The following is a 15,471-nucleotide window of genomic DNA, read 5'->3' as shown; positions in this document are numbered from 1 at the left end:
CTGACACACGTTTTCCCTACTAAGGTTGAACAAGGTGATGTTCTGCTGCCTTGTTTCAGCACTCATACTATAAACAAGTGTGCTTCTTGTGGACTATTTAATGTCATATTTTTTGCATTTTTGTGCTTTTTCTTTGGCAATTTCACAGCTTAAAATGGCTGCCAAGCATAGTGCTGAAGTGCCATTTAGTGTTCTATGCAAGGTTATGATGTGCTTGAGGAGAAAATAATGTGTGTTAGCCAACCTTCATTCAGGCATGAGTTCAATGTCATTGAATCAACAATACATATTAAATAAGGTGTCTTTACATAGACACGCACATAACACAAGTTTTTGTATTGATCCATTGACACAAATGTGACCAGATACTCGCAGGAACCTAACCCTCTATTTCCTCTAGGACGAATGTTTCAGTATTTGCTAATTCAGTGCTTGCAGTAACTTCATAGAACATGACTACAAATAATGAGAATTAACTATATACATATATGTATACCTACCTGTTTTTCCTGTAGTGCCCATGTCTTCAGCTGTGCCTAATATTGACTTCCTTTGCACAGATGATTTTATTTCCAGAAAAGCAGACTTCTGCTAGGGAGGGGGAAGGACAGCCATTAGGGTTTATGGGGAAAGGGGAAAAGCGGAGGTAGAGAGACATGTGATCTAGGAATCTTAGTTTCAAACAACCTTCTTCCCTTAGTCCTCCGTATTTTGGTGCTCTCTTCCTCTTCATTCACCTTACCCCAATCAAAGAGGTGCATGCTGCTCCAGGGATTCCTATGATTTTTAAGGCTCTACAGTGTTAATCTGGATTGCTCTTAGTTCTCCCCTGCTGTCAGCTTGGGAAGTGGATTTTGATGTAGCTTTATGTCCTCCAAGTCAGTTACCATGTCTGTCAGCTTCCCAAAGTGCTGGGATTACGGGCATGGGCCACTGTGCCTAACCATCTGTGCCATAACCACCACTGCAATGAAGGTAACAGAACTATTCCATCACACAAAGATCTCCCTCATTCTAGCCTGTTTAATCACAATGACCTTCCTCTCTACCCTTTGACAATCTTGATCTGTTTTCCATCTGTATAATTTTGTCATTTTGAAAATGTTATACAAATGGAATCATATAGTATGTGACCTTTAAGACTGGTTTTTCTTGTTCAGCATTGATGTCCATCCAGGTTGTTACATGTATCAATAGTGTAATAGTGTTCTTTTTAATTGCTGAATAATATTCCAGGGTATGGATATACCAGTTTAACCATTCACCTATTAAAAGGCCTTTTGGTTCTTTCAAAGGGTTCTTTTAAAGTTCTAGCAATCACATTCCATGTGATTCAGTGTACAGTAACAAACACTGTAGGTTTCATTGATCTCTATGTTTGATTCAGCAGGCTAGGCAGGTGTGCCCTTCCTTCCCGATAGTCAAGCTTCCAAGCTGAACATGGTTCAGAATGTGGTGGTCCATCTCTACCCAAGTGTTGAATTGAGTCATATTGTATCTATCATTATTTTAAACTCATTAAAACTCACTAATTCGAACCAAAGGTCATCGATCCTTTAGGGGCTTCAAATTGCTTTGCCAGGTAAGTATTGACATATCTGTAGTTACGGTGGTGACTGAGTCAATAGTCTTGATGTTTGTAGAGATAGAGACTCAGTTCTGCATCTGTGTTACCACTTACTACCTGTAGTCTTAGAAAAGTCACCCATCCTTGAGCTTCCATTTTCTCATCTGTAACACAAAAAAGTACCAACCCTGTGTCACAGGGTCACTGCGAGGAGCCCATGAGATAACACCATAACACCATAGCCCAGGAGATAGCCCATAAGATAAGGTGTGTTGGGAATAGGAAAGCCCCATGCAATGTCACTGTACTATTCACACAAATAGATTCATCCTTCGCTAGTGTTTTAGAAAAAAGCAGTTTAATAATCAGGATGAATATTATTTATTAATAAGTATGTGGAGTGTTGGGTATCCTTGCTGAAAAAAAATAATTCCCAGTTTTACAGAGTCAAAAGGCAAGAGAGGTATTTCTGTGTGCTCTGATGGATGACCCGTGTTGAAAGTACAATTCCAGTTGCAGATGTGAGAAGAAATCACTGAAATCAACCACTCTGTAGCAGGCTACCATCTGCTTCCTGTTAACCGGGCCAGCCTTTCTTAAACTGTCTTTCCTTGATTTCCATGACCCTGTTTTCTCCTGCTTCTCCTGCTGGCGTATCATCATTGTTTTCTTGGCCCTTAGATGTAAAGTTTCCCTAAGGATCATCTCTGTACTTCTCTTTCCATGACTTCTTCCCTGGCAGTATCATACCTTTACTTCATTCCTCAAAGCCTACATCTGTGTCTCTAACCCTGACCTCCCTCATTCCCATCCTGCTGGCTAGATGACTGTATTTCTACTCAGTGTTTCCAAAGCTGAGGTCATTGTTCTTCTAAGATGGCCCTTTTTCTCAAGTTTCCTATGTCTGTTCTCAGCCCCACCATCTTCTCAGTCCTTCTGCCTCTAAACCTAGCACCGTCCTCAGCATTCTTCTCTTTGCCACCTCCCAACCCCCCGAAAACGAAAACCTGGTCATGTTATAGATTCTTTGACACGGCATACTCAATGTCCCCTTTCCTTTTCATTTCAGGCCTCCACTTCCAGCTTTTTAAGTAAAGTCCCCTCTTCTCCCCTCTCCCCTGATCCATTCATCCCTTCTTGTCTCTGTCACATGAATCTCCCACAGCTCAGTGTCCTGGATGGCTCTCCATGCTTGCAGAGTACAGCCCAGATTATTAGTCTAATATAATTAGACTAATTATCCACACTCTGACCCCAAACTGCTTTTTTAATCTTTACATACTCCAGATGAATCAATATCAAATAAAACTATTTTTTCACAATTCCAGAATGTTTTGCATTTCTCATGACACTTTTTTAACTTCATTTGAAATTTATCTGCGTGCTTCCTCTCCTTCTGTGTGTTGGACCCACGTAGAGTTTCTCTCAATATTTCCACAGAGTTGCATATAGAAGATATTTAATTATTTGTGTGAATGATTGATCCTATGGTAGAAACTCAATTCTTGTTTGGCCAATACATTCAACCAGTATTTATTGACTACCTTACTGTGGGTCAAATACACTGAGGCATTTGGGATACAGTAGGCATAGTCTCAGCCTTTGTAGAACCTACATTCTAGTAGGAATCCCAAGATGTTGTTATTGGATTATGTATGACTAACTTTATACTAAGATATTAACTTTGTACTTATATCTAAAGCAAAGGTATTAGGCACTCCATTTAAGAATATATTAGGGTAGGGCCCAAGGGCTCACTCCTGTAATCTCAGCATTTAGGGAGGCTGAGGCAAGAGGGTCACTTGAGCCCAGGAGTTCATGACCAGCCTGGCAACATAAGGAGACCCTGTCTCAACAAAAAAAAGGAAAATTAGCCAGGCGTGGTGGTGCACACCTGTAGTCCCAGCAACTCAGGAGTGTGAGGCAGGAGGATGGGGCCATAGTACTCCAGCCTGGTGACAGAGCGAGATCCTGTCTCTATTTAAAACAAAATATATATCTATCTATATATATATATATAAAATAATTACATTCTGGTTGCCTGAAGGATATAGAATTTACTTGTTGAGTGAAGTGACAAGTTTCTACTAGGAAAGGAAAACACAGGTGAGTGTATACAGGTTCTTCCTAAGGGGAGGGAAGCAGTCGGTGGGGAGGGAAAAGAGGATATCAAGCTATTGAGGTCACCTCCAGTCATTCATTTCTTAGCCAGGCAATTCCACGAAACTAACATAATGTACTCTTGAATCTTACGCAGATGGCAATCAGGAGTTATTTCCCTGTGATGTCTGTGGAAGACGCTTTGCAGCAGATGTTCTGGTAAACATAAAGACATTCTGTAGATGTGTTTCATTGGAGCTAAATGAACTGTCAAGTCAGTGAGGAGGCAGCGGTGCAAAGATTAAAGACAGATGTGGAGGGAAGCTAGGGAAGAGAAGTACATAACCTATGGCTGGCAGGCCCGGAGGACACCGAGGCTGATCGATGCCGCTTCATTCAAAAGCGACCCCATTAAACAGGGTGCTCCTAATACGATGGCAGATGGAAGTATCTTGGCACAGTTGATTATCCCTTGAGAGGTTTTGGCTCTTCTGCCTTTTCTTTAAGCATCAAAAATTCAAATTTCAAGGCCAAAACACCAGGGAAATTAGCTAGTCAAGAGGAATGAGCATTGAATTTCAGACATCTGGAAACTTGGCTTTTAGCCGCAAATTTGTCACTAATTCTGACAAGTCCTTTAACCTTCTTTCTGCTTTGCCACATATTACAGAACCTTCCAATTCCAGGGTGATTATACCATTTGAACAAAACAATACATGGATGTAAGACCTGTTCTGAGATCTAATTGTTATCCAGAATCAAGCTAACCACATGTCAAGTCCCCTGATTGATGGCCATAAAGTTTGATAAAAACTTGATTTATTTCAAAACTAGGGAATCGAACAGGTGGTAGCCTCCAGTATTATAAAGAGATTCCCAAGAAAGATAGTTTTTTTAAAAAAAAAATAAATCTAAGATGATAATGCAATTATTAAAACATTTTCGATCAAAGAGACTTATATCAAATTTAAAGCATTTGGATTATAAGCCTGACCATGTTTGGGACCAAAGACAACAAAATGAGATTGTAGATCTTATTTTTCTGAGAATTTTGAAAATAAACTTATTTGTTAACTGTAGTTAGAGCTTCCTGAAACTAGAGGGGGAGCTCACGGAGCCTGCTAGGGTCCTGTAAGCCACCAGTGTGTGCCAGCATTGCCTTTCCCAGCCCAGAGCTGCCCCCACCTCCTGAGAGTCCGTTTGAGACCCAGGAGGTACCATTTGAAGAGGGAGTCTCTAAATGTCAAACATGTCCTGGGTACTCCTGAGTTTTACTTCCTCAGCCTACCTGTAGGCTAGAGAGAGCATTTGATCAAGTGATCGGCTCTCTCTCTCCTTTAGTTTAAAACGGGATGGCTTCTTGTTAGCCAGGTACGGCGATTTTCACAGGACATGTACTTTTGGGGTTTGGACAGAGCAGCTGTTATCATGTGCTACATGTTCACCAAGGAAGAAGGCAAAGATCCCACAGTGGCACAGTGACAGACTTTGCCAGGTGGCATGCAGGCAAATCTCTGTGTGTTGAGTTCTCAGTTTTTGTACCAAAAATGTTCCTAAAAGACGCTGGTTGGAGTTACGAACATACTGCCCAAGTTTGAGTTAAATATATAAAACCCAATTTGAAGGAAGTCTCTGCAGCGGCAAAAGCCTTTTTTTGTCTTTGCCCAAACATAGTATCTAGTTTTGTGTGACGCAGGTGAGGAGAGGCCGATGGATTTGCTCTGCTGTGATCTCTAAGAGAAAACCGTAGTGAGGGCTAAATACGCCTGGGCATTAAAAACTTTGTGATTGTGCCTTTTTAAAATCCCAATCCCCACTTTTCCTTTTCTAGGAGAGGCATGGACCAATATGTAAAAAACTCTTCAACAAAAAGCGTAAACCTTTCAATTCCTTGAAGCAAAGATTACAAGGCACTGACATTCCTACTGTGAGGAATGCTGCTCAGTCCGAGGTACTGTTGATATCTTCTTTCTGGTTCTTTATTACATTCTTCATTAGAGCCTATGTCTGGGCTTTCTGGCTTCATTTTTCTTGATAATGCAGTGTGGTGTCATGTGAGTGTCATCCACCTTTACCGTTTTCTTTACAATCTTGCTCACTTGGATTTCCAAATATATTCCAGATACTTTCCAGATGTGGCAAAAAGGATCTTGTCTATACTTTCATTAGAGTAGCTTTAAATCTAGCAATTAACTTGGGAAGAAAGTCACTTTAAATATTACTTTTGTCTTCCTTTAAAGTTTTGTAGTTTGTTTTTCTGAATTTTATTTTGTGTTTTCCCTCACTATTGTGTCTTGCAAATTTCATTACTGTATTTTCCAAACCTCTTTAAGTAGTTCCTTTGAAAAACAAATTCTTTTTTCCCCAAATTTCACAGTCCTGTTTCCTATAAATTCAAATCCCAGCTTTAAAAAAAAAAACTGTAATTAAGAGATACATGGCCTGGGTAGTATTTGTTGGTTTTATTTTTTACAGTCTCAACCTGTGAAGAAACCTAACTGGAGACAACAGCATGAGGAATTCATTAATGTGATCCGATCAGCAAAGCAGTATTCGCTGGCCATTAAAGAAGGCCGGCCCCTCCCACCTCTACTGCCTCCATCCCTGAACCTAGGTGTGTGGACAGTTTGGTTGACTTTTTTTAAAATTATTTTTAAATAATTTTCTTTCTTTTTTTTTTTTTTTTCGAGAATATTTTCTGCATAATGGTTTACTTTTGAGAATGAAGCTATGCTTGACTTTTGGCCAAGTCATTATGCCTTCTATGTACTATAAATTGACGATAATAATTATATAGAAATAATTTGATCGATTATATAAAGGTAAATTTGCCTTATTTTATTTTTTTCCAATTCTGCATAAGGATTCTGTGTTTCCTCCTAACTCTGTCTCAATATACGAACACTACTGTACCTGTGCCGTGGCATTACATAACTCCGGGAAACACCATTCATGTCATGGCTGATGCACATGGTGCTGTGCAGAGCAGTCTAAGCAATTCCACAGTATACACTGCTGGGGGGACTGCAAACTAGTGCAACCTCTGTGGGAAGCAATATGGAGATACCTCAAAGATACAAGTAGATCTACCATTTGATCCAGCAATCCCATGACTGGGCATCTACCCAAAAGAACAAAAAGACACTCTATAAAAAAGATACCTGCACGCTAATGTTTATAGCAGCACAATTCACAATTGCAAAGATGTGGAAACAACCCAAGTGCCCATCAATACATGAGTGGATTAATAAAATGTGGTATGTGTATACCATGGAGTACTACTCAGCTACAAGAAACAATGGTGATCTAGCACCTCTTGTATTATCCTGGATAGAGCTGGAACCCATTCTACTGAGTGAAGTGTCCCAAGAATGGAAAAATAAGCACCACATGTACTCACCATCAGATTGATTTTAACTGATCAACACCTAAGTGCACATATAGGTATAACATTCATCGGGCAGATGGGAGGAGGGAGGAAGGGATGGGTATATACATCCATAATGAGTGTGATGCACACCGTCTGGGGGATGGACACGCTTGAAGCTGTGACTCAGAGGTGGAAGGCAAGGGCAATATACATAACCTAAACATTTGTACCCCCATAATATGCTGAAATAAAAAACAAAAATCAATTAAACAATAGCTCCATAGGCAGACACCCACAGATTGCTCTCTTTTTTTCTTTTTTGAGACAGAGTCTCACATGTTGCCCTGGGTAGAGGAGAGTGGCATCATCGTAGCTCACTGCAACCTCAAATTCCTGGACTCAAGTGATCCTCCTACCTTAGCCTCCTAAGTAGCTTGGACTATAGGTGTGCACCACAACACCCAGCTAATTTCTCAATTTTTAGTAGAGACGGGTCTCACTCTTGCTCAGGCTGGTCTTGAATTCATGAATTCAGCTTGAATTCAGCTTCCCAAACTGCTAGATTACAGGCATGAATCACCTTGCCTGGCCTCTATTTTTTCCTTATAAAATTCCCAAAACATAAAATTATTTAAAGTTATACACGGTTTTAGTGGTTTACTGCTTTTTTACTGGAAGGTTTTTAGTTTGAAAATTTTTAAATCTATAGAAAAGAAGAAGGAAAGTATAATGATCACTCATATGTCTTCCACTGAAATTTGACAATTGTTGACATTGTTGCCATATTTTCTTTTTTTTTTTTTTTGCAGAATCATTTAAACATAAGTTTCAAACATCTTTAACACTACCTTTAACTATTTCAGTATGCATCTCTTAAGCATAGGTTCATTTTCCTGCATAATTATAATACTATTATCACACTTAATATATAGACTCATATTTTCCCAATTATCTTAAGAATGTCTTTTAAAGCTCTACTGTAACCCCATCCCAGCCACGATCCAGGATCCAATCAAAATTCACATATTGCCTTTTGTTATCTCTTCAGTCTTTTTTAATCCTACACAACACTCCTACCAGGGTATTTCTTTTTAGAATGTCTCATATTTTGTATTTGTCTACTTTTTGAGTCATATTAATGTTTAAGTTGTTCTTCTATCCTATCTTGCTTTAAAAGTTAGGGCTAGAAGCTCAGTTAGATTAATATTAATTTCTTATCAGATACAGTATATGATTTCTTATTAGTTTCTTATTTTCTTAGATACAGTATATGATTTTTTTTCAGTTCTGGGGACTGTCTTTTTGTTGTCTTGATAGTGTCCTTTAATGCACAAAAGTTTTTAATTTTGAAGTCTAGTATATCTGTTTTTTCTTTTGGTGCCTGTGCTTTTGATGTCATATCCAAAAATTAACCATCAAATCCAATGTTATAAAGTTTGTCCCTGTGTTTTCTTTCTTTTTTGTTTTTTTAGTTTTAGCTCTTACATTTAGGTCTTTGATCCATTTGAAGTTAATTCATGTGTGTGATGTAAGGTAAGGTTCCAACTTCATTCTTTTGCCTGTAGATATCCAGTTTTCACAACACTGTTTGTTAAAAAGACTGTCCCTTCCCCATTGAATAGTCTTGGCACCCTTATCAAAAGTCACTTGACCATATATTTGAGGGTATATATTCTTGGGCTCTCTATTCCATTGGTCTATATGGCTGTCTTTATGTCAGTGTTGCACTGTTTTGATAACTATAGCTTTGTAATAGTTTTTGTTTATTCTTTTTTTTTCCAGCATATTATGAGGGTACAAATGTTTTAGATTACGTGTGTTGCCTTTCCTCCCCTTCCCCACCAGAGTCAGAGCTTCAAGCGCGTCTATCCCCCAGATGGTGCACATCGCACTCATTATGGATGTATATACCCATCCCCTCTTCTCCCTCCCCCTCCCATCCACTCGATGCCCAGTAAATGTTATTCCTGTATGTGCACTTAGGTGTTGATCAGTTAATACTAATTTGCTGGTGAGTACATGTGGTGCTTATTTTTCCATTCTTGGGATACTTTACTCAGTAGAATGGGTTCCAGCTCTATCCAGGATAATACAAGAGGTGCTAGATCACTGTTGTTTCTTATAGGTGAATAGTACTTCATGGTATACATATACCACATTTTATTAATCCACTTATGTATTTATGGGCACTTGGGTTGTTTCCACATCTTTGCAATTGTCAATTGTGCTGCTATAAACATTAGCGTGCAGGTGTCTTTTTTATAGAGTGTCTTTTGTTCTTTTGGGTAGATGCCCAGTCATGGGATTGCTGGATCAAATGGTAGATCTACTTGTATCTCTTTGAGGTATCTCCATATTGCTTTCCACAGAGGTTGCACTAGTTTGCAGTCCCACCAGCAATGTAGGAGTGTTCATATCTCTCCATATCCACACCAACCTTTATTGTTTTGGGACTTTTTAATAAAGGCTATTCTCACTAGAGATAAGTGATATCTCATTGTGGTTTTGATTTGTATTTCTGTGATGATTGGAGATGTTGAGCATTTTTTCATATGTTTGTTGGCCATTATTCTGTCTTCTTTTGGAAAGTTTCTGTTCATGTCCTTTGCCCACTTTTTGATAGGGTTGTTTGATTTTTCCTTGCTGATTTTTCTGAGTTCTAAATAGATTTTAGTTATCAGCCCTTTATTGGATGTGTAGCTTGCGAAAATTTTCTCCCATTCTGTAGGTTGTCTGTTTGCTCTCATGACAGTTTCTTTGGCTGTGCAGAAGCTTTTTAATTTGATCAGGTACCATTTATTTATTTTTGTTGATGCTGTGACTGCCTTTGGGTCTTCATAAATTCTTTGCCTAGGCTAATGTCTAGAAGAGTATTTCCAACATTTTCCTCTATAATTCTAGTAGTTTCACACCTTAGGTTTAAGTCTGTTACCCAGCGTGAGTTGATTTTTGTGAGAGGTAAAGGGTGTGGATCCTGTTTCAGTCTTCTACATGTGGCTATCCAGTTTTCCCAGCACCATTTATTGAATAAGGATTCTTTTCCCCAGTGTATGTTTTTGTCTGCTTTGTCAAAGATTAGACGGCTATATGAAGATGGTTTATATCTGTGTTCTCTGTTCTGTTCCACTGATCAATGTCCCTGTTCTTCTGTCAATCCCAAGATGTTTTAATTACTATAGCCTTGTAATATAGTTTGAAGTCTGGTAAATTGATACTTCCCATTTTGTTTTTGTTGCCTAGGATTGCTTTTGCCACATGTGGTCTTCTCTGGTTCCATACGAAGTATAAAATTATTTTTTCTGTATCTGTGAAAAATGATGATGATATTTTAATAGAGATTGCATTGACTCTGTAGATCACTTTGGGTAGTATAGACATTTTAACAATGTTGAATCTGCCGACCCATGAGCATGGTATGGTCTTCCACCTGTTTACTTCCTCTGCTGTTTCCTTCCTCAGTGTTTCATAGTTTCTGGGTAGAGGTCTTTTACCTCCTTAGTTAAATATATTCCTAGGTACTTTATTTTCTTTGTTGCTATTTTGAAGGGAATGGAGTCTTTGATTAGGTTCTCAGTTTGGCTGCTATTGGTGTATATGAATGCCTCTGATTTGTGTTTATTGATTTTGTGTCCTGAGACTTTACTGAATGCATTTATCAATTCAAGGAATCTCTTGGTTGAATCCTTGGGGTTTTCTAGATATAATATCATCAGCAGAGAGTGAGAGTAACAAGTTTTGAAATCAGGAAATATGAGTCCTTCAAGGTACAGCCAAGATTGTTTAGGCTATTTGGGGTCCTTTAAGATTCCATATGAATTTTAGGATGGTTTTTGTCTCTTTATGTAGAAATGCCATATTGGGATTTTGATAGGGATTGCATTGAATCCATAGATCCCTTTAGGTAGTATTGTCATCTTAACAGCATTAAGTTTTCCAATCCATGAACATGAAATGTCTTTCATTTATTTATGTCTTTAATTTCTTTCAGCAATGTTTTGTAGTTTTAAGTGTACAAATCTTTCACCTCATTGGTTAAATTTATTTCTAAGTGTTTTATCTTTTTGATGTCACTATAAATGGAATTGTAAACTTCCTTTTTATATTGTTCATTGTTAGTATATAAAAATGCAACTGATTTTTGAAAATGTTGACTTGTTATCCTACAACTTTGCTAATTTGTTTATTAGCTCTAATAACTTTTTTGTGCAGTCTGAGATTTCTACAATAAGATTATATCATCTGCAAAGAGATAATTTTACTTCTCCCTTCCCAATTTCGATGCCTTTTATTTTTTTGCCTAAATCCTCTGGCTAGAATTTATATTAATAATACTATGTTGAATAACAGTGGTGAAAGCGGACATCCTTTATTGTTTTCTACTGAGTATAATGTTAGCTGTGGGTTATAATTTACTATTTATAGCTTAAATAATAGCATATTATGGATATTATAACATGTGGAAGTGAAATGTATGAAAATAATACCACAAGGCTGAATGAGGAAAATGGACATACACTTTAAGGTTCTTACATTATATACAAATATATATAGTATTATTTGAAGGTAGACTATTGTATGTTAAAGATGCCTATTGTAAATCCTAGAGTAACCACTCAAAAATATGAAGGCAGAGCTAATAAGATAATACATGGAGTAGAGATAAAATGGAAAAAAATCAACCCAAAATGGGATAGAAAAAGAGGAAAAAAGGAACAGAATAGATGGGATCAAAATAAATAGCAAAATGGTAGGCTTCAACCTACCCACATAAATAATTGCATATAAATGACCTACACACTCCAGAAAAAGGACAGACACTGAATAATAAAGCAAAACCCAACTATAAGTTTTCCATAAGAAATATACTTTCAATATTGAGATGAATAAATTAAAAGTATGGGAAAAGATACACATGCAAACAATCAGAAAGCTAGAGTATCTATAGTATCAGGTAAAGTAAACTGTAGGACAGGTATTAGCAGATAATGATTCAAAAGATACATTCATCAAGAAGACTTATCAGTCTTTTTTGTTTTTTGTTTTTGTTTTTGAGACAGAGTCTCACTTTGTTGCCCAGGCTAGAGTGAGTGCCATGGCATCAGCCTAGCTCACAGCAACCTCAAACTCCTGGCTCAAGCAATCCTGCTGCCTCAGCCTCCCGAGTAGCTGGGACTACAGGCATATGCGCCACCATACCCGGCTAATTTTTTCTATATATTTTTAGTTGGCCAATTAATTTCTTTCTATTTATAGTAGAGACAGGGTCTCACTCTTGCTCAGGCTGGTTTCGAACTCCTGACCTCAAGCAATCCACCCGCCTGGGCCTCCCAGATTTCAAGGATTACAGACGTGAGCCACCTCGCCCGACTAACTTATCAGTCTTAAATGTTTATGAACCTAGTAATAACTTCAAAGAATGTGAAACAAAAACTGACAAAACTAGAAGGAGAATTAGACAAATTCACAATTGTATTTGGAGATTTTATCACTCCTCTCTAACTGATTGAATACGTAGTAGGGAGATCAATAAATATATGGAAAACTGGAGCAATAGTAACTAGTTTGACCTAAGTGACATTTATAGCTGTAATGTGACACCCAGCAACAGCAGAATACACATTGTTTTCAAGAGTACATGGAATATTCACCCAAGACAGACCATATGCAGGACCACAAAGCATTAATAGGTCTCAATAAATTTAAAAGGATTAAGATATAGAATACATTCTGTATTTCTGCATTGTGGCCAAAGAAGTTTCTATATTTACTCAGTCATGATCATGTTGTCTGTGAATAAAGATAGTTTTACTTCTTCTCCAATCTTTATATCTTTCATATATGTATATAAAATATATATAATAGAAATAGAATAGAATTAGGAATTTATGACAAAATATATATCTGGAAAATTCCTGAATATTTGGAGATCAATAAGTCATTTCTAAATAATCCATGGATCTAAGAAGAAATCACAGAAGTTAGAAAATGTTTTTAACTAAATAAAAATATCAGTTTGTGAGATTTAGCTTAACCAATGCTTAGAGGAAAATTTATAGCTTTAAATATTTATATTAGAAAAGAAAGATTTAAAGAAATTACTTTAAGATTTCTCTAGAAAGTTAGAACAAAACTAAACCTAAATTAAGTAGAAGGAAGAAAATAATGTAATTCATCATATTAACAAAATATAAAAACATATGATTGGCCGGGCATGGTGGCTCACGCCTGTAATCCTAGCACTCTGGGAGGCCGAGGCGGATGGATTGCTCGAGGTCAGGAGTTCAAAACCAGCCTGAGCAAGAGCGAGACCCCGTCTCTACTATAAATAGAAAGAAATTAATTGGCCAAGTAAAAATATATCGAAAAAATTAGCCGGGCATGGTGGTGCTTGCCTGTAGTCCCAGCTACTCGGGAGGCTGAGGCAGCAGGATCGCTTGAGCCCAGGAGTTTGAGGTTGCTGTGAGCTAGGCTGATGCCACGGTACTCACTCTAGCCTGGGCAACAAAGTGAGACTCTGTCTCAAAAAAAAAAAGCATATGATCATCTCAATAGATAGGTGAAAAGCCAGTGACAGAGTGCAACATCCATACATGTTTAAAAGTTACAAAAAATACACAAAAACCTCTCAGCTTCCTCCATAAAGGGCATCTCTGAAAATCTAGAGCTGACATCACATTTAATGGTGAAAAACTGAACACTTTCCCACTGGGATCAGAAAAAGCAAGGATATCTGTTCTGACCACTTCTATTCAACACTGTACTCTAGAGATCATACCCAATGTAATAAGTCAAAATATCAATCAAAATATATAATATACAATATATGTATATTTTATACACATATATGAAAGATATAAAGATCAGAAAAGAAGAAGTAAAACTATCTTTATTCACATACAAAATGATTGTGAATGAGTAAATATAGAAAACCCTAGAGAACTACAAAAAACCTACTGGAATTAAAGCGAACTTAAGGTTTCAGGATATAAGGTATAGACAAGTGAATTGTATTTCTCTATATATACACGAGGCATATATAATTGAAAAATGAAATTAAAAATATTTACAATAACAAAAATATTAAATATTTATGGGTATATTTAACAAAATATGTGCAGGACCTGTAAAATGGAAATCACAAACCATTCCTTTGAGAAATTAAAAAGGACCAAAATAAATGGGTGAGTTTTACTATTTTTATGATTTGGAATACTCAATATTGTGTTACCATGTCAGTTCTACCCAAATTGATCTATGGATTCAATGTAATTCCAAAAGAAATATCTTCAACTTGTTTTGCCATGTAAGAATTGACCAGCTGATTCTAAAATTGCATGGAAATGGAAAGGATTTGGAATAGCTATGATAGTTTTTTTAAAAAGCACAAAATCTTATCAGGCCTTACTGTAACATTACAATAATCATGACAATTTGGTATTGGTGTATCAGTTGAACAGAAAATAGAACCTAGATTAAAAAAACAAAAACAAAAAACACCTCTCCCCCTCCATCTATATGGGCAATTGATTTTTTAAAAAGATGCCAATATAATTCATTGGGGGAAAGGATACTCTTATCAACAAATGATTCTGGAACAACTGGATATCCATATGGGAAAAATGAACCTTGATTCTCATACCATATGTAAAAATTCATTCAAAAAAATAATTTACCTAATATAACTGCTACAACTATAAAAATTCTAGAAAAAACAAAACTCTTTTATCTAAAGGTCAACAAAGATTTCTCAGCCAGGACACAAAATGTACTAACAATTTTTAAAGGAAATTGGGTCCAGGCAAGTGGCTCACATCTATAATCTCAGTACTTTGGGAGGATGAGGCAGGAGGATCACTTGAGGCCAAAAGTTTGAGACCAGCCTGGGCAATATAGTAAGACCCCCACCTGTACAAAAAAATTTAAAAATTAGCCAGGTGCAGTGGCTCATACCTATAGTCCTAGCTACTCAGAAGGCAGAGGCAGGATGATACCTTGAGCCCAGGAGTTTGAGGCTACAGTGAGCTATGCTTATTATACCATTGTGTTCTGGCCTGGGTGACATAGTAAGACCCTGTCTCAAAATAAATAAATAAAAATAAGAAAGGAAATTGAAAAATTAGGCTTCGCCAAAATTAAAAATTTCAGTTTTGAGAGATACCATTAAGAGAATGGAAAAGCAGGCTACAGGGTGGGAGAAAATATTTGTAATGCATATATATCTGACAAAGGACTCATATCAAGAATATATAAAGAACCCTTAAACTCAATAATAAGGAGACAATCCAATCAGAAAAGAGTGAGCAATATATTTGAATGGACACATCCCAAAATAATAGCCAATAGCACATGAAAAGATACTCAACGTTATTTTCATTAGGAAAATGCAATTAAACAAGATACCACTACACAATCACTTGATGGCTAAAGTTAAAGA

At 37.0% G+C, this 15,471-nt stretch overlaps 1 protein-coding gene across 5 annotated transcripts in view; it reads left to right on the top strand.

Moving 5' to 3' along the window:
• ZC2HC1B (zinc finger C2HC-type containing 1B) overlaps positions 1–15,471 on the top strand; it is a 50,117-nt gene that overhangs the window by 4,810 nt on the left and 29,836 nt on the right. For all 5 annotated transcript variants that reach the window (XR_001151094.3, XR_012919262.1, XM_012752541.3 and 2 more), the window contains exons 2-4: positions 3,825–3,886; positions 5,499–5,618; positions 6,143–6,281. Coding sequence is in view for 3 of the 5 variants with exons in the window: in XM_012752541.3 (XP_012607995.1) it covers positions 3,825–3,886; positions 5,499–5,618; positions 6,143–6,281 (321 nt within the window). In the remaining 2 variants the exon portion in view is untranslated. The remainder of the gene's footprint in view (positions 1–3,824; positions 3,887–5,498; positions 5,619–6,142; positions 6,282–15,471) is intronic.

The sequence above is a fragment of the Microcebus murinus genome, chromosome 5 (assembly GCF_040939455.1).
Source record: "Microcebus murinus isolate Inina chromosome 5, M.murinus_Inina_mat1.0, whole genome shotgun sequence".
In the NCBI taxonomy this organism is placed as follows: Eukaryota; Metazoa; Chordata; class Mammalia; order Primates; family Cheirogaleidae; genus Microcebus; species Microcebus murinus.
The sequence above is the reverse complement of the archived record's forward strand: the minus strand, read 5'-3'. Positions and strand labels throughout refer to the sequence as shown.